Below are 24924 nucleotides of genomic sequence, written 5' to 3' on the forward strand. Positions count from 1 at the left end.
ATGGTGTAAATGGATACCTGTCTTCACTAAAACAATCTCCTGAAACGTGGAAAACTTTGAGTTGTGTCATTTCCTATTAAAGGATCGATAATGCGTAATGTAGATTAAATTCAAAATTTTTGTATTTAGCATAGATTACTTTCGTAAGCTAATAGACGTATTCTGTCTTTCCTAGTTAACGAAGAGTTTATCAGGGATAACAGCAGGTGCTTTACTAGGATTATTCTCATTAGGGATGTTTTTTCCTTGGGCAAATGAACTGGTAGGTACACCACAGACAGAAAAGTATTACTGTGTTAACTATATATACAAGAGTACAGTCACCCACATAAGTATCTGGACCTAAAGTAATGAGATTATAACGGTCAGGGGTCTAGGTAGTTATGTGGGTGACTGTACAACAAAGTAGAAAGTAGGATGTAAAATACCTTCTTTAAAATCTGTAACATTTTTTTTCCGCACAGACCTTCCCGCTAGACTGGTATATAGCACATGCATCTTTGTTGTGTTGATTTCCGGAGGAAATGTATATTGAACACATTACAGTGGTTCAGTTTCCACCTTAAATATAGGTCCATATTTCATATAACCTAAAGGACCGCTAAAGTTTAACGAACAAATGAACACTTTTTCTTACAAGTAGTCTTCGTGTCACCTTTAGAAGTTTCTGTGTTACTATTAGGAGTATATCTATCAACGCAGGAATTGAGAGAGAAAAAATAGCAATAAATACAATATGTTAGTTAACAGTGTACTTATTTTTACATATATAATGCATAAATAAACAAACTAAAAAAAAAAATAAGCAAAATAAAAAAATAAGCACTGCTATTGGCGACGGACGACATATTTTTAGTAGGGATGGACAAAACCGCTGTTTATAAAAGCCCAATTCCGAAAAACCTATATTTCGGTTTTCTCCAAAATCAGTTCGGTTTTTCACCGAAACCGCTTTCGGTTTTCTCCAAAATGTAGTTCGGTTTTCACTGGAAATAGTTTCAATGAAAACTTTTGGAGAACACATAGATCTATTTCTGTGGAAAAATAATTGGTTTCCGAAGAACAACGAAACACAATTTTGGGCAGAAATAGAACCAATTTTGGAAGAAAACCGGAACCAGTTTTGAAGAAAAACGAAAACAGTCTCGCTGAGAACCAAGCTGGTTTAGGAGAAGAAACGTTTTTTTTTTTTTAACATTTTCGGAAACCGATTTCGGTTTTCCTAGAAACCGAGCACCAACAAACCGGGTTTTTAGCCCACCACTAATTTTTAGCATCATCGAGAATCGAGTAGGATCCTACACGGCATAAGTAATGGATTTTTTGTAAAATAGTAGAAAGCTCAAATCGCGCTAGTAGGATACTATACGGCATAAGCAATGGATTTTTTTATAAAATAGTAGATAGCTCAAATCGCACTAGTAGGATACTATACGACATAAGTAATCGATTTTTTGTAAAATAGTAGAAAGCTTAAATCGCACTAGTAGGATACTACATCGTAATAGCTAAAAGGTGCTCTCATTTTATACACATTTAGCGATCTTACATACAAATCTATAGATATGATTGAGGTAAACAAAATAGCATGCTTCCTGTAAGTTCTTATGCGCATTAATAAACAACAAGGAAGATTAATTGTATGATGTAGTAAATGATGATGATGATGTGATTTCAATTTGCCATGATTGTAGTGAGCAGTCAACTGTTAAACTGTGCTGGGAGTCCGAGCCTGTATGTTGGGCTTAGTGCAACGGTAACATCAAAAATCTCTAATTCAACCTTCGCTATATTTTTGTCGACGATGCTTCAACTTCTCCACTGTTGACACAGATCTTAATACACTTGCATTAGGATATCACATCAGTGCAGCCATGTCCAAAAATTATGTCCAAAAATTATTGTCGCATTTCTATAAATATGTTGTTGTAGGAATATAATTTGATAACGTATTCGCCCGGTATTTCTTTCATGTTGGGATGTGTATAATCGGCAAAGACATGTATGCGGCAAATTTCATGTCGAAGGAGCAGTAAATAAGAACAATAAAACGAAAATAAAACTTTCTTGTCCATTTAGCAACATTTTGTTTTACATTTCCCGATTATGCACATAGTATCAGTATTAAAAGTACCCTGCAAAATCATTATCAAATTATATCTTCACAAGGAGACAGTTATAGATATGCGACAATCATTTTGGACATGAGTGTATACCATTGAATAGCCCTTCACCAGCACACGGTCTGTCTCTGTCAAATGCAGATAAATATTGGCATTTACCCTTTGATTTCTTATACTGACTCAGTACCTAGGTTAGTCCTTGTGCACTACCTGAGTCGCTAGATACACATGGTAACAACGTCGACCTCTATTCCTCAGAGAGTAACAGCAATTCTGTAATGGGTCAAAGTATCCGTTAGTGCTCATTTTTTGATACGAGACATTATAATGATTCGTTTTACAATATGTTCTCACTGCAAATTAATTTATTGTAACCATAATTAAATTTCGACATATTGTATATTGCTTTCTTTGAAACTTTAATTAATATTTTTCGTTGAAGAACGGATGTCTGAAAGATGACCGTACATTATATTTTTTACATTACCAAACATATACGCCACTTTCATAATAAATATATAGAAGAGCTCTCGTAGATTCTGACAAGAAGACAGACGTATTGAGTGGGAATCATGGTTGAGCCACTTAACGTATACTATATGTGCACTCATGACCAAAATGATTGTCGCATGTCTATAACTGTCTTCTTGTAAGAATATAATTTGATAATGATTTTTCAGGGTACTTTTAATACCGAAAATATGTGTGTAATCGGGAAATATATATGTGTGGTAAATTTCATAGGAAAGGAATTATAAATACGAAAATTGGAATGAGTAAAACAAAATGTTGCTAAATGGATAAGAAAGTTTTATTTTCGTTTTATTCGTTTTATTGTTGTTATTCACTACTCTTTTAACATGAAATTTGCCACATACATGTGTTTCCCGGTTATACACATACTAACATTATAAGAAATACCGGGCGAATTCGTTTTCAAATTATACCGAGCAAAGTAGCTCAAGTGGTACAACATTAGCTTCGCATTCGGGAGGTCGAGGGTTCGATTCCCGCTGCCGACCATCCTGACTGAAGTTTTCCACAGTCCTGTCAGTCAAATGCCGGAATGGCACCTACTAAATAGGCCCTGGCCGATACCTTCCCAGATTGTTTCCTTTGTTATTGTTGTTGTTTTGATATCCAGTGTAAAATGGCCTCGGAGCTGTATCTGGTGATTGTTAAATAAATAAATATTCCTACAACAACATATTTATAGATATGTGACAATAATTTTGGACATGAGTGTACATACGTAATTATGTTTCGACGTGATACTTATATAATACGTAGACACGGCAAAGTAGGATTGTTTCTTCTCTCGCACCTTCACGATATTATCACATTATCAGAATGATTTATTTCATTTGTTTCTGTAAAACAAATATTGATAAATATTGTCAATATATCCATTCGGAGCTTCGAAGCAAAGAGAGTTTTCGCTTAATTTAGTATCAATGTATCATTCACACAGCAAAACTGAACAGATATTTAAAATAATCTAAAAACATTATAAATTTCTATACACAAAATAATATCAATAATACAGGAAGAGAGTGTCTAAAGTGTATCAAATCCATGTTCGTTTACAGGGAGCACTGGTCGGAGGTGTTACTGCTATGATCTTGGTAGCGTGGACTTCTCTAGGCACTCAAGCAGCTGTAGCTTCAAAGCAGATAATCTTTCCCCAAAAGCCTACCTCAGTGGAAGGTTGTGCACCGGAGATCTTACAATTGGCTAATATTTCCATCACCAGTCCTCTGCTAATTACAGAGCAGATCATGTGAGTAAAAAATATTTGTTCATCCTGTTATCAACCGTTGATTAAATATTCAGTTTTAATTTATGTCTAAAATGCATATAGCTTAAAGAAAGGGAATAATACTGGTATTACGAAGCAGTGTATCGTTAGGGCAGGGAGACGGATGGTCTACAATACTCAATTACTAAAATGTTACAGTCTGCTATGCTATAGTGTGCAAGTGATATATACTTTTATGGAAGTCTTCTTGTGTTTTCGTGTTGATTAGGTTAAATAAACTTGATAAATCGAATTAAAACATATCGTCTTGTTACTGTTACTATAAGTCTTATTTAGGACAATGCTACTGTAATGTCACCTCAGTGATCTAAACATAATTAATTGCATTTCTGTGAAAACTTCTGTAATGACATAGACTCTATATTAGTAGTTTGAAATACTGCGAGGGAAAGTTCGGAAATAAGTTTCCCCAGGCAATTGTGGACAGAGGTGGGAACACACACACACACACACACACACACACACAAAACAAAACAAAAAAAAATCAGAATGTGACATTCAGGGTCAGACGTACCTTTATTTTTCCACATAAGCACCATCTATATTATGACATTTGTCATACCGATCTATAAACTTAAAAAAAAAAAAAAAACTTTCAGGAAAAATTAAGGCCTTTGCGTACGAAAGAAGCGTCGAACAGCTTCAGTGACTTCAGCATTGCTTCCAAAACGCCTGCCGGCGAGAGCCTTATTCATAGCTGGAAACAGATGGAAGTCACTAGGTGCAAGATCAGTTCTCCACCACTGCTGTTCGTTTTTTCTGAGAAAAGCAAAAGGGGAAACTTATTTTCGGACCCCCCTCGTATATATTTTTTGACTTTTCCTAATATCTAAGGTGAATGCTGTGTTGAAAACCATAAGTTGAACAGCGATAACTTCTGCTAGGTTCTTGCTGACATTTATTTCAAATTTTCAGACACACTCTCTTATGTAAAGAAGGTAACAACAACATTGTGGACGTAGTGAACGTTGTGGCTGTACATTAGGAGGTGGGCTCATGGCATTTGTCTTAGTATATTCTCCATTCGCTAGCAGTTTCTAACCCAATATGATAATTAGCATGAGTGGTCTAAAATGTACACTCGAAACGGTAAACAAGTACACATGATCATGTGGAGTTTAGTCTTACGTCAATTCATTCAATATAACTGATATGTATTCTTATTGTCCTTGGGAGATGATGCACTAGTGGACTAAGTAAGATTACAGGTAGTTTCCCAATTATTCGAACTCTTTGTCCTAAAGTAATTTTCTGTTAAACACCTCAGAAACATCATAAATCTACTAAGCAAGTAAGGATATTGTGTAAAAGTACTCACAATCAGATTCATAATATATTGCATTATGATCCACTTTGTTAGATATTAGATTAGTAACTTATGTTCTATTGCTTATTTTCAGGGATGGCGTTTTCCCTTTATACAGAATGTCTTATCTGTGGTACACAGGACTAGGAGCGATGACAGTTATCCTCGTAGGCCTCGTTGTGAGTTTTATATCAGGAGCCAACGATCCAAAGAAAATGGACCCAACTCTCTTTACCCCAGTAGTTCGAAGGTTACTACCAGAGAAACCAAGAGAAGCAACTCAAGAAGTTCTACTTGCAAAAGTACCTCTTCAAGATAGAAAAAGAAGTAGTAGTTAGATTTGTCTGATTAAAGAACGACCAATCATAAAATGTTAAAAGATGTAGTGTCTCTACTTGCTTAATTGCAAAGGCGATGCAGACATTTCAAGGAAACAGAGTAATTTTCAAGGAAAAATAGTGTTGACGATATAACTTATCTCATATTTAGCAATGGTAACAGGAATAAAAATTTGACAACTAAGCCACAAATGTCACAATTGCAAATGCTTGAATAAAGCAGTGCCACCATTCGTAAATGAGTATGGGAAAATGATGAGAGTGAGAGTGTAAGAAAAACCGAGAGAACTTCTAAAATACTCATCGGTCTACCCACCCAATGAATTAGCAACCCGTCGCACAAAGGTGAGCACTCTGAACACTGACCTTACTTCGCGGAAATTCTCCAATTTAGGTGAATGACATGTCATTAGTGCTAGAGCATTAATTAGATGATAATATGAGTATTCAATTTCTGCGAACGAAACCTATAACGTTTATATTATATAGTATATGTATTCCAATTTTCAGGCAATGTTCTCAGATATATGTCTGTTGGAGGTCAAAATGATTCTCCTATTTAATCAAAATGAAATACAGAAATATAGGGTGGGGCAAATAAAAATGGCCTGGAGAACAGAGTTACAAAGAAACACAGCAAAGGAAAGGAAATACTTCGCTAACCTGCTTATAGCAGATGTTGGAAACAGCCACCAGGCACTTTTGGGCCCTGGTCGGCAAGTTGCAAACGGCAGGTACAAGCTGAGCTGCTGGAATTGTTGCAATATAATCAGAAATGCTACTGACAACTCTGTCAGATGTGAAGATTGTGTAAATGTGATCGACGTGATATGTGACAGGCATCGGATTGATTTGGTAGGATTCTAGAGCATTTTCTAGTTCACTGTTTCCATAATTTTAGGTATTCGGACACGCTTCGGAATGGATTTGCCTTGTTCAAAATAGATCCTGTCTGATACAATTTTCTGACTAATCGTTGCATTGCATTCTTTGCTGACACTTTGACACCAAGAAATTGATGAATAAACAATTGACCACACTCTTTCCTCGAATGTTTTCACGTAACTTTCCACAACGACCACTCTCTGCTGCACTGTGAGTACCATTTTCACAGGCTCGTATCCAGGAGGGGTCTAGGGGGGCCGTCCCTTTAAATTTTGGCTGGCCCCCTAAATGTTTACGGTAGAGTGTCAAATGAACTATAATATGGTTGCATCGGGACCTCCCTAACATCAACCGGGCCTCTCTACATTTTTGGGCTGGCTACAGGCCTGCACCTTCACCTGTGCACCGCTCAACTCACACTGACACAGCCCACACTAAGACCTGAACCGCTGGTTTGCATATAAGGGGTGTGGTTCCATGCACACATTCACATCCAATCGTATTCACTCGACCAAGCCACTTTTATTTGCCTAATCTTGTACACTCTGTAAAGAAAAAATAGCGACACTTGCTCTAATATGGTTTTCTCAACATACTTTAATCAATATGAATTTTTACATGAATTCCTGATAATATTACAAGGCATATTCCTAATGAGCAGTTCATTCTTAATACTTGCGCCAGAGTTTCAGGCTTTTGACATGAATTTAGTGAATTTATATGCATATATAAGTAGCTATGTGTGTTTTGAGCAAAATCGTTTGTAGGAAGAGTAATTCATAAAACTGAAAAAGATCAACAACAATAGCAGAAAACAAGAAATGGAATTTCTTTAGGGTAAGACATATTGTGTGCAAACATCGAGAAGTACGATACACCAAACTAGTATTTTGTATGTGCACCATGGGCTTCCCGCATTGGTAACAAAGCTATTGCAAAATGCAACCTCGATATCACGGAATAACACCCGGATTATCTGTTCCTTGAATTCCATTCTATTTGAGATAGTCGTCTATTGAAATTTCTACTCATATTGATCCACAAATTTTCAACTGGATTCATGTCGGGTGAGTTTGTAGGCCACACGAGTCTCTAAATAGTCATATTCTTGAACCACATATTAACAATTTTGGCTCGGTGACATGAAGCATTATCGTCCTGCGAAAGGAAGTAGTCCATATCTTCTTCAGAAGAGTCATCTTTAGCTGTTGTAAGAACTTTACGTGCCAGAATTTGAAGATATTTTCGTGCATCAAACGATCCTTCACATATATCCGTCGTTCTGACGTCTTTAGCGGTGAACCATGCCCATATCATCACTCAGTAACTGAATATTTGAATCTCTTAAACAAAATCCTTGTCAAGTTCCTTGCTTGTTGTATCCACAACTTCACACCACTATCGTTTCCCACTATTCTAAACTTCTTTTCAATGAAGAAAACGACATGCTTTCAGTTGTCATAAGTCCAAGTTGCATATCGACTTACAAAACTACATGTTGAAGTCCTCTGTGTTTTGTCAGTTTCGACTTTCTACGCGGTTTTTTCTTTGTAATATCCTCTTCATACAATCAAGACAATACAGTTGTACAAGTAACTGCAGTTCCAAGATCATGTCAAACTACAAAAGCGATTTTTGGGGAAATCACTCATTAAATCTGCGGTGCTATTGATTTCATTTAGCAATCTGCTCTAGGTGATGCTTTCTTTTTTCTTTGACACTGTTAACGAAGGGACGATTTGTTATGCTGTTTGCACTTGTGAATTACTCTTCCTGCCGTAGAATGATGGATTTTCAGAATTCCATCTATTTCTTTAGAGATTTGCCACAACTCACATTTCTTACCCATCTTATTTGTTTACAGTCCACATGTAGCAACAATATCACACACAAACAACACTGCACAACAAAAATTTGTGCCACTTGACACACTGTCCAAACAATGAGAAAGCAAAGAACAATCATAAAATGCTATTTACCTCAGCCTACACATCACAAATGCAATGCAGAATTCTTACTACAATAATTTACGAGACAAACTCAGTGCCATCTATCGAAAATACTACTGATACACAAACAATTGACAAGCGATGTCCTACACCACAGGTGTCACAGATAACGCAAATGAACTATCCCACTCTTCATTTCCTTCTATTCCTCTTCTAACGGGCTGCAACTATGGTTTTCTGTGTGAGTTAGTTTGAGAATTGAGGTGTCGCTATTTTTTCTTTACAGAGTGTATATGGAGTGTTCAGCGCAAAGGGATGAAGTTCAATAACCAACGTTGTAAGATAAAGAGGCATAGTGTTTGTCTGATCGTATAAGTGCATGAAAAAGTTAAGGGTGTTCTTTCTTATCGTAATGTTATTTTCAATATTTGAAAATGAATATTTTTAAGCTCTTAAAGAAGCTCCAGACAGAGATGTTAAAGAAGAAATATGTCCAAAATAACTAAAACGTGGACTTGACACCATTGTCTCTGAATACATCATATAATAACAAACGTCAGAATGTATAGTGTTACAGGGGTTGAACAAAAAATCTAAAATGTTTGGAAAAGTGTGAAAATCATACCTAGTACGGTGTGGAGCCTCCTTTTCCGTCCAAAACAGCTTGGATCCGACATGAAATGGACGTATACAGCTCCTCAATCGTGGTGTGTGGAATTTTGTACCATTGCTCCAGTTCCTTAAGGGATGCTGGTGGAGGGTAATGAGACGGAACACGCCTTTCTAACTCAGACCACAATGACTCAATGATGTTCAGATATGGTGATTTTGGGGCTCAGGGGAAGTGTGATAGCTCTTGGTCATGCTCCTCAAACCATGATTTCACCGTTTTTGCGGCGTGACAGGGTGCCAAATCATCTTGGTAGGTGCCATCAGCATCAGGGAAAATTATTTGGGCCATGAGTAGAACCTGGTCTCCCAAAATGGCCTCATATGCCTTAGCATTCATCATTCCATGCAGGGCTATGATGGGACCTGCAGAAAACCACGATATCACTGCCCTTGCTTTACAGTTGGGAGCAGACAGTCTGTATCATAGGTCTGCGACGGTGATATCCATACGTAAACACGACCGTTTTTTGGAAACAAGGCGAAGGTCGAGTCATCGGACCACATTACGTGTTTCCAGTGTTCATGAGTCCCCACCTTGTGGTCCTTGCACCACTGGATACGCCTCTTCGCATTTACTGCTGTAACCAGGGGTTTGGCGATAGCGGCCCTGCCATGAATTTTCATTTCAAGAAGTTCCCGTCGAATTGTTTTCGATGAAACCGGGTTCTGTAGGTCGGAATTGAGCTCAGACCTAATTTTCATTGCTGTGGTCTTCTTTTTAGCTGCTACAATTCGTTTTAATGCTCTCCGGTCCCTATCTGACAGGATTGTATTTCGACCACTGTTGTGCTTCGAAGACGTCGTTTGTCCATGGATTGTGTATGCCCTCGTGAAATTGCACGCAGTGCCTTTCGATATCCCCACAATGTTCGCCACTGTTACCACTGAAGCTCCAACCAGACGGGCACCAGTGATCATGCCTCTTTGGAAATCTGTCAGGTCGCACATTTTACCGCAGCAATTTCACACCACGAAACTCACAGGTGAACTGGTTACTACTAACGGAAAACGAAGGTCCACATGACACATTGAAAACAAAAATCGGTCGGCAACTGTATCACGTGTTGTACAGTGTAAGCCCAAACTTCCGTGTCCTGTATGAAGTGTTTTTACATTTTTTGTCTACTTCCTGTATACATGTTTGTCATCTCCTGCACTCAAATGCTGACATTTTGTAAATTAAAAGATCGACATGTAACTTGTTTGATGCATTTTGAAATAAAAAATGAAAAATAAAAGAAACAACAGCGTTGCCAATCCAACATAGTTATATTCTTATTAATAGCACTACCTTATAAATAAAAATACGCACATATACACACACACACACAAACACAAACATATACATATATATGCGTGTGTGCGTGCGTGTGTGTGTGTGTGTGTGTGTTTGGGTGTATTAATTAATTTATGAACCCTTGCAATGACAGAATTCCATCAACACCTTCTCCATCTAGTATTTTCGAACCTAGTTATAAACAATCGTTCTGAAATATGCACATAATGCAGTCAATTTAAGTGAGTGGGTTTTAAGAATGGCGACACCTGACGCAACCACCTGCACAAATTACGTTTTTTTTCTTTTTCCTACAACATTCGTTTCGACGATAAGTAGGAAAAAACAAGTTTGAGTGAAGTAGGTAGCTTATGTATGTGAATTGAGTGTAATATTTAACGAGACACTTGTGTCATTCGCGTGTGTAATTCTTATAAAAAGGCAACTAACTGGAATTGATTTATCTATAAATTGAAAATGATAATTTTGCTCTAGTAAGCGTAATTACTACATTTTCAAAACACTTTTATTATCATTTTCAATTTATAGATAAATTAACTCCAGTTATTTGCCTTTTTTTTAAAGCTAGGTACTTTTTATTAGAAGTTTACAAGGAAGAACTATATCTACCTATTTATCGATACACGTAACACTTCTTGAGGCCGTTAAAATTCAAGAGGGAGAACGATAAAAACGCTATATCCAAGTTTCGTGTTTCTAATATTTTGGGCTAGAACTCCCATGTTAGTAATCAATTAATATAAGTGTATGCGCACTTTTGGACCTAGAGACCCAGGTTCGATTCCTGATGATGATCATGTTGTTAGAACCCCACACTAAACTGTAAGTCTATGTTTCACATAGACTTGTTGCTGAAAAGGGAACAGTAAACGCAAATCCAATCAAACATATTGGTACTAGTTCTGTATATAATGAACTCTGACCTGAGTTAAACTAGCATTATACCCTAAATGGCCATTCATTGCTTCAATTTTGTAAACTGAAGTTTCTTTTGTTTAGATTAACGTCCCAACATTACCTACAGAGGTTAAAGGAAACGATGGTCAGGAACTGGATTGTAAAGGTGGATAGACGAAAGTGAAAGGAAATGGCAGAACTCCGAGAAAATTCACGGGAAATATGTTTGTCCATCACTAAGCCCACTTGGCGGAAACTTGAACCAAACCAGGGACCACACACAGCAAATACCAAAGTTCTATCAGTGAACCACCGCGAAATAAACTGAACTTAGATTATAATGAATTTCCGAAACTCACAATAAAGTATTTCCCAAACGGGCAACGACACGTAAGTCAAATTCTATTTGAAAACAAAAAATGGGTTTATATCTTCTTTTACGTTTATAATACTGTATACTGTTCAAACTTAACCACTTCATTTAATAGACATAACAGTGACTTTCAGAATGTCGATATGGTTCTTAGACAACCAACATTGCGCTACTGATATGTTGGTTGCATAAGTTACGCTTGCTGACCAGCAATGAAATGTTAATTCGGAAACAAGAATGTACAACAGAAGCAACTAATATTTATTCTATACTACAAGAGTACCCGTTCTTCTAACGGGGAGAATACGTTTCATTTTGGACATAAAGTTCTATGCATTTAAGCGGCACTAAAGTGTCACTCTTCGTCTCAAAGACCCCGAAAACTATGGATTCGACACTAATAACGGTCATTTTTGATCATTTTACATACCTCTCCCCACCTGTTTTGTGGGGTTGAATTCGTATTTAAGCGGCATCGGAATTGTCACTGTTCATCTCAGAGACCGACATTGATGTAACTCATTTTTCGATTACTTTATTTTTATCTCCTGTCGTCCCCCTTTCCTACATTGCACCGGCAAAGTGAAATGACAAAAACCATCCCAGGCCCGAACCTGATCTATGTTGAAAATTTTATCATTGGTTCGGTATTTCAAGTAGTACAAAATCACAAACATAATGACTTGCATTCCTTTATACACAATTAAATACACACTAGTTATTTGCTGATCAGTATATGTATATATATATATATATATATATATATATATATATATATATATATATATATATATATATATATTGCAGTGTGGTTATAAATGATTCAACGGATTTTAAAGTGAAATATGTCGAAAGCTATTAATAAGGAAAACATTTGGAAGTATAAGTTTTCATATTCGTGATCTTGGCTCGTGGCGACAGAATCCATCACCATCGTTTCTGATAAAACTATGGAAGAAGTTACGGCAAGTTTAGTTAGGACTTTTTCCATTACCTCCTAGATGGATCTCCGGATTAGAAGCTTTTGCAGACATGTGAAGAGCAAATTGTGTGAACCTTCACTACCAACGATTTTGTATGAGCTCCAGAACTACATTACAGCTGTAGTTACGACCGTTAGTAAAGATGTCCTTGAGCGCGTGATGGCCTTACTGTGCTACCGCATAGATATGTATTGTTTACCAAAAGGAAGACATTTCGAGCATTTAATACACTATATATAAAAGTAAAGATAATGTTTGCATATTTAGCTCTCTCAACCCTACTGAGTAATTTGTTATCAGCTTTTTCTGTAACCGCGAAGCTGAACAGCAACAAATGCACGCAATATCTACTCTACCTACTAATTACGTTATTCTAATATTGATATTTGTTCCACATGACACGAAATCAACGTCACAAAACAATAGTTTATCAGTAAGAAAAACCCTTTGTTTTCCAAATTACAATTTCCTTATTGTGAGAATGTAAAACATGTTTAAGTATTTCCACAGTCTCAGTTACGTTTCATCGCAAGCAATATTCCACGGCTTTTTTCGAGGTAAGATAGTGTTCTGCATATTGACTCTTTCCAAATAAATAAACATATTCTGGTATAATCATAGCAGCATCAAAGAGTAAACTAATATAATTCTTACCCTGCAGATACTGTTGTATTCTGGTATTGTGCCGTTAAGGAACACACTTCTCTACCTTCCAATTACAATAATCTAAATAAGGTTAACAATTACTCCACGTGACTCGAAACCAAACACGAAAATCAAAATTTTATTGGTAAAAATTTTTTATTTTTTTTTTTTAAATTGCAACTTCCTTATTTACAGAATGTACAGAACACAAATTAGTTTTAATATCTGTATTTTCTCAACTGCCTTTTTGTGGTAAGCAATGTTCAAGATATTTTTGAGACGTAAGGTTAGTGTTACTCCAAAAAGGAACATTTCTCTTTTTTTTTCCCTCAAATAGTGTAAATAATGAACCCAGAAGTTCAATATGATGCCATCAAAAGTAATGCTGTGTGTGAGGTTAAGGTAAAAATTCCACTTTGATCTTGTTAACTAGTCGATGACATTTTAATAATTACTTATTAATTAAAATAATCAAAATGATGAACATGTTCAGGTATAATCATAGCATTCATCAAACAGTAATAATATAATTCTTAGCCTAGAGATACTTTTGTTCTATGGCAGTGTGCACTAAGGAATTTTGATAAGATTCCTTTTAAGGTGAGTTTCTTATTTTGAAATGAAATGAAATGAAATGTTTGAGTTTTACGTCCCACGATTATGCCGGCTAGGATAAAGGAGACGGTGGTAATGAGAAATGAATAAAATGGTGGAATGAAGAAAGTGGGAGGAAACATTTGAATCCTGAGGAAACCTACTATCACGGTGTTTGTCCACCACAAATTTCACTTGGTGGGAGCAGGGTTTGAATCAGGGACCCCATGCATCAGAGGTGATCTTATTTTGAATGGCGATTAATATGGAACATATCTGTTTCTGGTGTAAAGCATTATATAAAATATTGCTAAAGACATAAATTTACCTTGTTAGAATATACTCACACGCACTTACATATATATAGGGTGCACTGCACCTTTACAATGCCCAACAGTCATAACGGAGAAACAGAAAACCGAAACTTTGCACGAATCGATTTCAATAGTGTGAACAACTACTCTTGCATTGGCTAACATCATCAGATGAACAGTACTCCCAATTTAATATAAACATATGTTTTCTCTTAATGAAATGATCTAAATTTGAGTACATAACTGAAACAGCAATGAATACAAAGACAAAAGAAATTTCACTCACAAATCAAGGTTACAAACTTTCTGAGAGATAGCCTTACACATGTGACAAATTGAAACACCTTTTGCATATAGATGGAGTTACAACAATCACTGGTTCTTTATCCTTAATATTGAGCCATTAAGACATCTTTATTTATCTGTTTTCACACTTTGTTTAATAATCATAACTGAAAAGTGTACATTTTACGTTTACATACTTTTTCTTCAATATGTCTACTTTATTAAACTGATTAACTCTCTCTATTTTCGGTTGTCCTGACAACCGACGTCCCAAAATCAAAATAATTAAAACATTTGAATATCTTTTTATATTGACATTATAACTAACTTATTTTTTCTTTCTCCTTTTCTAATAGTAGAATCAGCCTAGTACATATTTAAAATACCTTACGGCCCAACATGATGATTATAAGTAAAGAAAATATACAAAGTACTGTTCTAGAGTGAGGTACTAACTATTTGTGCACATTGAATTAAATATTGACAAGAACTTTTTATGCTGGTTAAAAGTTTAGAAGGTCAGTTAAACAGTGTTCTCACAGTAGAAGGGGAAAAATTGAGTTTCGAAATGCTGCAATGACTCCGTGAAGGTTACTAGTAATTTATGGTTTAAAATTTACAGAGGCACCAGAAACATTGTAACAAGTAGACTCAGGATCGATATGCACTAAAAAAAACAGCAAAATCTGCATACAAATATGCGATAAAAATCACGAAAATATGCACTGAAAATGTGCAAATATACACTAAAAATTGTAAATATGCCAATCAAAAGATAAAGGTAAATTAGGAATTTTATTACCTTTAGAGAAAAAGGTTGTATTACTTGAATTACATATACTTGATGTAGGGTACAGCGGGGTAATTTGAATAATTTCAGATTTTTTCTCATATATCTCGGAAACTGTAATTGGTATTCAAATATAAAATTGTGAACAAAAACTTTGAACCTTACTATTACTTAACAATTTTTCTTAAAATAGTATCTGAGATACAACATTGTGAAATTTGGGTATTCAATTTCCCCGCCGAAATTTCTAAAAACGTAAATGTGAGGGGCAATTTGAATAACGAGTGGGGTAATATGAATAACCAACAAAATAAACAAGTCTTATAGAAATAATATATAAACTATTTAATAGTTAGATTGCAATTTCTACGGTAGTTGAAATATGTTAGTTTTGAATGAAAAGAAGTAGGCCTACATAAATTGTAAATATGCGTCACCTATAGCTATCTTTTTGAATGTAGGCCTACACTAAAAAGAATTGTTCAGAACACTGTCTAAGGCAAAGAGCCGTAATTGGTTAATTCATCTTCCATCGTTCGTTTTTTTCTTGGCAGGTTCTGTATTACTACTCTTCTTTCCTGTAGTGTCTTTGGATTTTGTTGCACCCGATGCTTGCGTCTTTCCTCTGAGGGGTTTTATTCTCATTGCTCGAATATTTTCAGAATTTGAGTGGTATGATTTTCCTGCGACTCGACGTCTCTTCTGCACATAAACGTTTTCTGGGCTGGGAAGCACTTGCTGTATGGGTTCATCTATAGGCTTCGTTGGGACAAAGTTTTGAGAGCCATGACCGGAAGAAGAAGGCGCGTTGTTAAGATCTTCTTCCCGAGAAGACTGCTCCTCAAAATGTATAATAAGGCCATACGCTTCCGAAGGGGCGAATCGAAATTCTTCAATAGCTTGTGGACTAAACGGGTAGATACCAGTACATGAATACCCATTAACTGCCAGTCCAACAGAAGCTGTCCACTTCTAGGCTTCAGTGAACAAAATGCAGAACTGAGATTTACTAATCACTGACCTCGGGTTTTAGTGAATCCAGATAGTTGTCTCTTGGTGGTAATTGGCTTTAAGAGCCTTAAAAACAGAGCGATCGAGTGGTTATAATATGTGTGTTGTATGTGGAGGTAGGTAAAGCATTTCGATGTCATGACTTTGGTAGAACTCTAAGGACAAAAGTTGTGAGTGAGATTTTGAGTTTTAAAGTCCGGTTTTAGGCGTACGCCTTGAATATTACTACAGGAGGTATAAAATACCTTCTGGCATTGCAGCATGTTATCACCGTTACATTTTCCCCTCGCTCAACAGATGTTACAAGTAGGGGATACATGTATGTTTTAGGACACTTTTCCCCCTCCACCCCTAACTACCCCAAAAAAATTATGAAGCCACCCCTGACTATTGTACTTTAACACAGAAGGATACCCCAAAGTGAGACTGAATATGCTTTTATGACATTTAAAACCATAAAAACTTACATCTAAAACTTATAACTAAAACTACACTACATATAATTACATCTACTCCTCTTCTATCCCATAATGACCCCAAGCTAATGTATTTATACCATCTCGCGCTATATATCTTTTATCGTCCGAGGAATCTAATGCTAGCTTATGAACGGTTATGCTATATATATCGTGCTTATAACTTCTAATGAGGTTTATGTCTTTATACGTTTTAACATTTTTAAATAAACTTTCTTTATAATCATCAAACTGCAACTCCTTGGCAACTACGCATTTAGTTACTCCTTTAGCTTTTTTCTCTTCTTTATTTTCTACTCTATAAGCATACATCTTTGATCTCAATCCAATAAACTCTGTCATTATCGTACCTTTATTTTCATCTTTCATCTTACCTATTACTTTTTTGTTTATTAGTGGTAGTCCATATATGTTATTTTCCTTGTATTCACTCGTGTCAAACTGGTCAACTATTTCTACTATATCTTTGTAAAAGTCTTCAGTCTCAATCTCATATATAAAGCTATCAGTATCCATATAACATAAATCTATATTGTTTCCATATTTCGGCTTCATCGTGTTATAGTGAAAATCATACATTAATAGCTTCGATAGTTCTAACACACTCATACCAACATATATTGGCTTATTAAATGTTAATCGCTCTTTTTTCATATGTATAGCACATAAGTTCTCACTAAATATTGTTCTGTAATCAAAGTTAGGTTTAGCAATTAATGCCTCTACCCTCTTAGGATCACATTCTAATTGTATGGGCTGCCTCTTTCTAATATTTTCCATTGTTTTCCCGAATACCGAGTTATTCATGAGCTTATAAAAATCTTCTTCAAATTTGTTTTTAGCTTGCGTTCTCATATTTGTATTTAAATCAATGTATTTCTTTAGCCAGTCTGATTGTTTGAATTCTAATACCCTATGCACTTTCTTCAATCTCATTCCAAGTGACATATAAAGTTTTAAGTTTCTATAGTGAATTACATATCTTTCCTTATTGTAAAGCGTTGTTAATAATTTCGATTGTTTTGAGCCGGGTGGACACATGTTCTCCGGAGCTAATGGTAAATCAGAATGCTTGTTATGTAAATGGTTTGGATATTCTAAATCTACTTCTAATATGTAACCAGTTTCTGAGTCATCCGGAATGTTCATTATATCTATGTTAGGTTTAACCCACTTAAAATCTTTATAAGGCATGTATTGACTCATAGCCCATCCATATAAGTTGTTTGCGTCTAAATATGCTAGGTATGTTGAACACTCATCCTTATTATAATCTTGCATATATTTGTTGTTAGCTTTTACATATCTTTTACTACATTGTGAGATTCCTCCTCGTATACCCTTTTCTAACATTAGTATTTTATCATAATCAGTCAACATTTCTAAGTTAATTTTAGTCATCTTTAACATTGCGTCCCACGGTAGACCTGGTGCTGTATAATACCAAGCAGGATCTAATCCATATGCCTTTAAACACACATCTCTAAAGTTTTCAAATATATCTGTTAATTGAAGGACATCTGTTTTGTTATAATGTTCAGTTAAGTCCTCCAATAACTCTAGATTGAATTCTTTACAAACTCGTACATGAAGCTTATGACGTTCAGGACTCATTTTTTCTCCTGTTAATCTGTTTGTAAATTTGTCTGGAGATAATGGAACAGGTTCTTTCAATTTTTCAAATGAATCAACATAATCAAATGGATAATCACCTTTAGTATTAACTAGATCAAGTTTATCAATCGGGAAAAACTTTAATGTTTCTCGAAATTGTTCTGGCTTTAAATTCTTTGTTAACTCTGCTAAACTCTTTGACATAAATCTAAATGAATCAACAAATCTTAAATTTATTCCATCTTTTTTTGGTCCTGCTTTTACATATTTTTCATATGTTATGTACCTTTCTTCATTGTTTGCAATCAGTTTAATTTTCTGTGTATCATAAGCTAACTCCTTAAAAAACAAATGCGTATCATAGCCAGTTAAATTGTGAAGAAATACAGGAACAAAGTTGGGATTTTTATAGTTTAAATTGCAATAACTGTGAGCTGCACCTCTAAACTTTCCAGTTAAATGATCATGATCTCTTACTTTTGCTTTATTTTTATTTATCTTATACAAACACTTTTTTAATTCATGCTTCCATTCTTCTATTTTTTCACTCATATCATCTTTATCCTTGTAGAACTGTATTTTCTTCTTCAGTATATTTATTTTTTTCTCAACAGCTGGTGGTAAGTCATTCAAGTTTTTCTCACATATATGACAAGTATCCGAACTGTTATAAGCTTCTATTTCCTCCTCACTAAGCGGAATCATATTAACTATTCTTTTATATATTTCCATAATTTCTCTTGCTTCTCTTTGTAACATTTCAATAAATACTTTCGCAGCATCTGGACCTATATAACTAACAGGGGCTTTGTAGTCTCCATTTGAATATTTGACATAGTAACAAAAACTCATTGGTTTATGCTTTTGATATTTTACTGTTTTACTACAATTATGCTCTATCTTTAACTTACATAAGATACATTCAAAGTCAGCAATTATCGTAAATGGAACTCTTAATGATCGATTATAGTTTTGAAACTTTATTTGATTGTCGTATGGTTTTGGAAGTTCTATTCTAACAGCCTCATGCTCTTTACAATCTAATTCATGGTTTTACAACTGCTTCTCATTTCGAAAGTGTCTTGTTAAACATCTGTCGCAGAAGTATAGTTTTTCCTCATGTTTTGTCACTTGACTTCTTATTAATCGTGATAAGTCTTTTATCCAACAAAAATGACTGTTTTTTTCATCTTTTACATATAATAAATTGATATGAGTTTCCTGCTTATTTTTTGTGATTTGAAGTGGATATACATTATAGTTCTTGTCATAGCTGTAAACATTGATGGAGATATTACTTCTTTTTTCAAACTTAACTATATCTTTTAACTGTACAGGAAACTCAATACCATCACAATATTTCTTTTGTAATTCATTAACAAGTTGTTTATAATGAGAGGGTCTTTGAGGATTTTTTGAAACGGTTCTATCAATAGGCTTTAAATAACTTGCAATAGAATATAAGAAACATTTATTATCTTCATTTTGAATATTCATTACTGCTTTCTTATCTTTAATCTGCTTTGGAAGTTCAATATAGGAAGAAGCTCTTAATGGTACATACTTATTTAATCTGATTTCTAAATGTTTAATTTGATGTAACGTCCATCCTGATCCTCGGCCTTGAAATTCTTCCATTTCTCTACGAAGTTTTTGTTTGGCATAAGATATATATTCACTTAAGTCAGTTGATTCTAATATTCTCTCGTTTGATGTTTTGAAATTGCGCTCTTGTATTTCTTTATCTTTTATATAATCACAAATGAGAACAAGGTTTACTTTAACTGGATGAAATTTTAATTCCTCTCTGATTTTGTTAATAGCAACTCTTCCACTTGTATCTAAAAATTTTATTGGGTCTTTATATCCTCCTGTGTTTTCAACTTTAACGGTTTGTAAGCGCCTCTTGAATGCTGTTTCTTCTAATTCTACTTTTATAGGTATACGTGCTGGTTTCGATTCTTCAATTACTTCTTCTTTAAAGGGGAATATATCTCTAATCTGTCTTCTGCTTTGTTCATCATCATATTGTTTAAGAAGGTCTATAAGTTCTGCCTTTCTTAATCGGGAATATCTTCTGATTCCCTTCTCTTTACACTGTCGTCTTAACTCTATTACGGTAAATTTATTGTAATTACTCATCTTATTTATTCTATAGAAAATCTTATTATAACTCAATTTTTATCTTCGCCGGATTATTTCAGTTCATTTTCATACTATTTTTACTCCCATATATCCTAATACAACGCTTAACATTGTACACTCCTGCCATTGTCTACATATTACGCGTTGTATTAGAACAGGACTTTCATGGGAATACCCCATCAAAGTCACATATACACATATTAAAATTAAATCATTTTTGTAAACTTACTCATCATCATCATCATAATCATCACTACCATATTTATATTCATCATCACTACTCAAATCAGATGTTTTTTGCTGTGTTATTAATAATTCGTTTTCCTTTACCAGTATTTGCTTCTCTAGTAGTGCTGCTAAGAGTTTAATATCTTCATGAATTAGTTTAAGTCTATCATGTAATAAATCAAATTCTTTCTCCATATTTATTATATAGAAAACTAACAAAAATGAAATAAATTTAAAATCTAAGAATAAAAACAAACATGACTAGTGCTAAGGAAATATTATCTTACAAACCTGTATTTGATTGTGTATGTAAATATTTAGATATTGGTGGTTATAATGATGAAGACAAAATAAATTTTAGCATCTCCTTAGGTATGTTAGATCATTTGTTCAAGAAAGCCGCTAAAGAAAACAACTCATTTCTCATACAAAACATTCTATATGCAAACGTTATGGACTTGTCTGATGAGATCTTAAATTCACTGACTAATGAACAATGGTTATCTATAGGTTATGATGATTATGAGGAGGAATATAACTATGATCACATTACAGAAGACTTCATACGCAAATATCAGGAGAAAGTTAATTTGATTGAAATATGTTTATGGAAAAATTTATCGGAAGAGTTTATAAGAGAATTTGCAGATAAAGTTGATTGGGAGATTATTTCAGCAAGCCAAGACTTATCAGAAAACTTTATAAGAGAATTTGCAGATAGAGTTGATTGGGGGGAAGTATCGTATAATCAAAACCTATCTGAAGAATTTATTAGTGAGTTTATAGATAAAGTTGATTTTGATGCTATATCTTATAAAAACAAACTCTCTGAAGCCTTTATACGAAAACATGCAGATAAAGTTTCTTGGGGGCGCTTATCTGGAACTCAACAATTATCAGAAAACCTTATAAGAGATTACGCTGATAAAGTAGATTGGGAAATAATTTCATTGTTTCAAGATTTAACAGAAGGATTTATTGCAGAGTTCAAAGACAGAGTTCATTGGCATAACATTTCAATTTTTCAACACCTCTCTGTAGAGTTTATATATTTATTTAGACATTACGTAGATTGGAGAGTTATAATAAGAAAATATCATAATAATCCTGATTTAGGTGGTATATTGAATTTAGCATTCAATGTTACAACAGATGGTTTGTTTAATGTTTAACTAATTAACTTTTATGATTATTATATCATAAAAGTCATAACCTTAATTATCTAATATTAACCTTAATTATCTTTTATGACTATTATATAATAAAAGTTGTAATTTTAATTATCTAATATTAATCTTAATTATCAGATAATAACCGATCATATAAACAATCAATTTCTTTAATCAATTCTTCTTCTGATAGTGGCGTCCAAAACTCATTACCCTTACCTTTACGAATATCTAGTTCTTGCTGCATTAGGTTGAATAGCTTAATACTGTTATGATCTCTAAACTTTTCATATATTATAACATGATTAGGATATTTTTCTTCTGCTTCATTAAGAGGCTTATATAGACTTCTCTTTTGACATCTGATAGCATAATAAGGGAAAGGATCATTAGGTTTGTTCTTCTTATATATGATTAGACAATTATCTTTTGAATTATCGTTTGTATATGGTGCTGCGATTGTTTTAAGATGATTTATTTCCTTTCCTTGTTTCTCATTGTTTATACATAATTCATTCATTTGTTGTTCTATTTCTTCTACTCTTCTTTGCAACTCTTTTTGATCTTCTTGAATCTGCTTAAAGTTTTGTGTGAAGTAATCTTCTATAATATTATAACACTTATCGTAAAACTCATTCGAGATCCAAAACGAAATACTTAATATTAGCTGTTTTCTTACATATGTTCCTGTTACCTTTATATTTGTCTCTCTTTCTCCACCTTTGATTGTGTACATAGAGCGGTTGGTAGAATCGTCCCCATCGCCTTTTTTATTGTAATAGTCTAATAGCTCTTTTGATTTTTGTAACTTTAACCATTCTTTGAATATTTTTCCACTATCTTTACACAGTTTAGTAGCATTGAAGTATCCTGTACCCTTATCTATAATCAATTTAAAATCACCAAAAATACCATACCAATAATTACCCTTAATCTGTTCATAGCAAATATCATTTAAACTATACGAATTATCCATAGTACTCATATTTATTATTTAAAAATAATTATTTATTTCATTTTTGATTAGCTTTTATGGAATAATAACCATAAAAGACAACATTTATATTACACTACAACATTACTCTTATCTATCCAGCTATTGTGCGAATCATCAAAACCTAGCCATTTAACATATACTTTATCACCTTTCTTTCTTAACACCTTTTCCACCAAGTATTCATCTTTGTGTTTCGTCTTTAATAGTTCTGGTTCGTAAAATCTACCTTGTACATCCTCTTCTTCTAAATCTTTAATTCTATAGGTAGGCGGATTAGATGGAATAACTTCACTAATAACAAATACTTCTGTTGACCAATTAGGTGTATATCCTTTCTCAAATAACCCTTTCGACTTACTTATACGAACATGATCACCTAACTTGTATTTGGGCTTAACACGCTTATATTCTTTTTTATACACTTTCTCCAATATTGTTCGCTCATTCTTCTTATTAACTTCTATAGGTTTTAAACCAATTGTTCTATGTACTCTATTATTATACTCACTAACCAATGTTGGTAATGTATCTATCCATTTATAATTCCCTTGTGTTGTGAACCTTTTCCACATTTTTTTAAGTGTTCTATTAAACCTCTCAACAACAGAAGCTTTCTTACCACTATAGGTTGAGTAATGATTAATCTTATTTTCATCCATTAACTTCTTAAACTCTTTATTGTAAAACTCTTTACCTTGATCAGTTTGTAAGTTACTAGGTTTTCTCGTTCTTAATATGGATTCGAATGCTTCTGTAACTTTCTTACCACTCTTATCTTTAACAGGAACAGCAAATGCATATTTTGAAAACACATCTATAACCGTTAGCAAATACTTATACCCTTTATTTAATTTGGAAACACCTTTTAATACTCCACTATCCATTTCAACAAGATCAGCTTGCCATAAATCATCTATACCTTTTATAACCACACTTAATCTATCAAAGTTTTTTCTAGATGGTTTGTGAATTTCTTTTATAATGTCTTCTCTAACACCTTTACCATCATATAGTCAATCATTCTTTTTAACGAATTGAGTTTTAGTAACACCACATACAGAACAAATACCTTTCTTTAAATATCTTCCATTCTTTGTTTGTTCTATTTTAATGCTATCTTTCTCCGTATCTGTCAATTTCTTACACTTAACACAATACATTATCATTATTTATTGTATAGAAAATCATGAAAGTTCTCTTTATATGTACATTACAACAAACAATAATTGTCCTTCTTCCATAGCTGAATTCTTATCTGCTTGAAACGTAATTATATCACCCTTTTTAACGTCTAAAGGAACAGTTTTAACTCAAGTGTTGTTTAAAAATATATGTAAAAAGTATTGATCCAAACTTAATTCCATGTGCATTATTTTTCCATTATAGAGAAATTTGTAACCATTAGAAAGATTGAATATTCTAAAGATTGGATCTTTAACATTCTTAGTTCTCAATCGACATAATAGAGACATGGTTTCTTTCTGCATAATCAATTTAGTAGTATCCATTCTAACCTTTTGAAAATCTATCTTCTTTATGTATGTGTCTTGTAACGTTTCTAATGCATCTTTAAATCGTTTTCTATCGTTCTCTAATTGAGCTTCTATTGACCTAAGTTGACTTACGCTAACAACATCATTTAAATTCTCCAACAATTTTAATTTTTCTTCACTAATATCAACATTATCTTTTCTATCTTTAACATTACCAAATATATCCATACTCATTTATTATACAGAAAATGTCCATCCTAATTTTTCAAAGCATTTCTTTAACATCTCTATTTGTTTAGATGAGTGTTTAAAATCAATATCAACATGAACATCGTGCTTTTTCAACAGATGGTACAATACACATTTTAAGTTAATAAACAATACTCTTTTCGGATACAGTTCTTTAAAGTTTTTGTATAAGTTTTCGAAGTCGTCTATAAGTGTTTCTTCCATATGTCGTAAGTTTAATGGTTTTTGATCGGTAAGGTGATGGTGTATTAAATAGACATCATCATAATATT

At 33.9% G+C, this 24924-nt stretch overlaps 1 protein-coding gene across 1 annotated transcript in view; it reads left to right on the top strand.

The window, feature by feature from the left end:
* The window catches only part of LOC145669021 (sodium-coupled monocarboxylate transporter 1-like), a 65450-nt gene extending 55102 nt beyond the window's left edge, over positions 1–10348 (top strand). The window contains exons 12-14 of the mRNA XM_081737360.1: positions 176–262; positions 3713–3903; positions 5343–10348. Of these exons, the coding sequence (XP_081593486.1) occupies positions 176–262; positions 3713–3903; positions 5343–5586 (522 nt within the window). The 3' untranslated portion in view covers positions 5587–10348. The remainder of the gene's footprint in view (positions 1–175; positions 263–3712; positions 3904–5342) is intronic.
* Positions 10349–24924: the final 14576 nt, after the last annotated feature.

Source organism: Thermobia domestica, chromosome 13 (genome assembly GCF_964235325.1).
Source record: "Thermobia domestica chromosome 13, izTheDome1.hap1.1, whole genome shotgun sequence".
NCBI lineage: Eukaryota > Metazoa > Arthropoda > Insecta > Zygentoma > Lepismatidae > Thermobia > Thermobia domestica.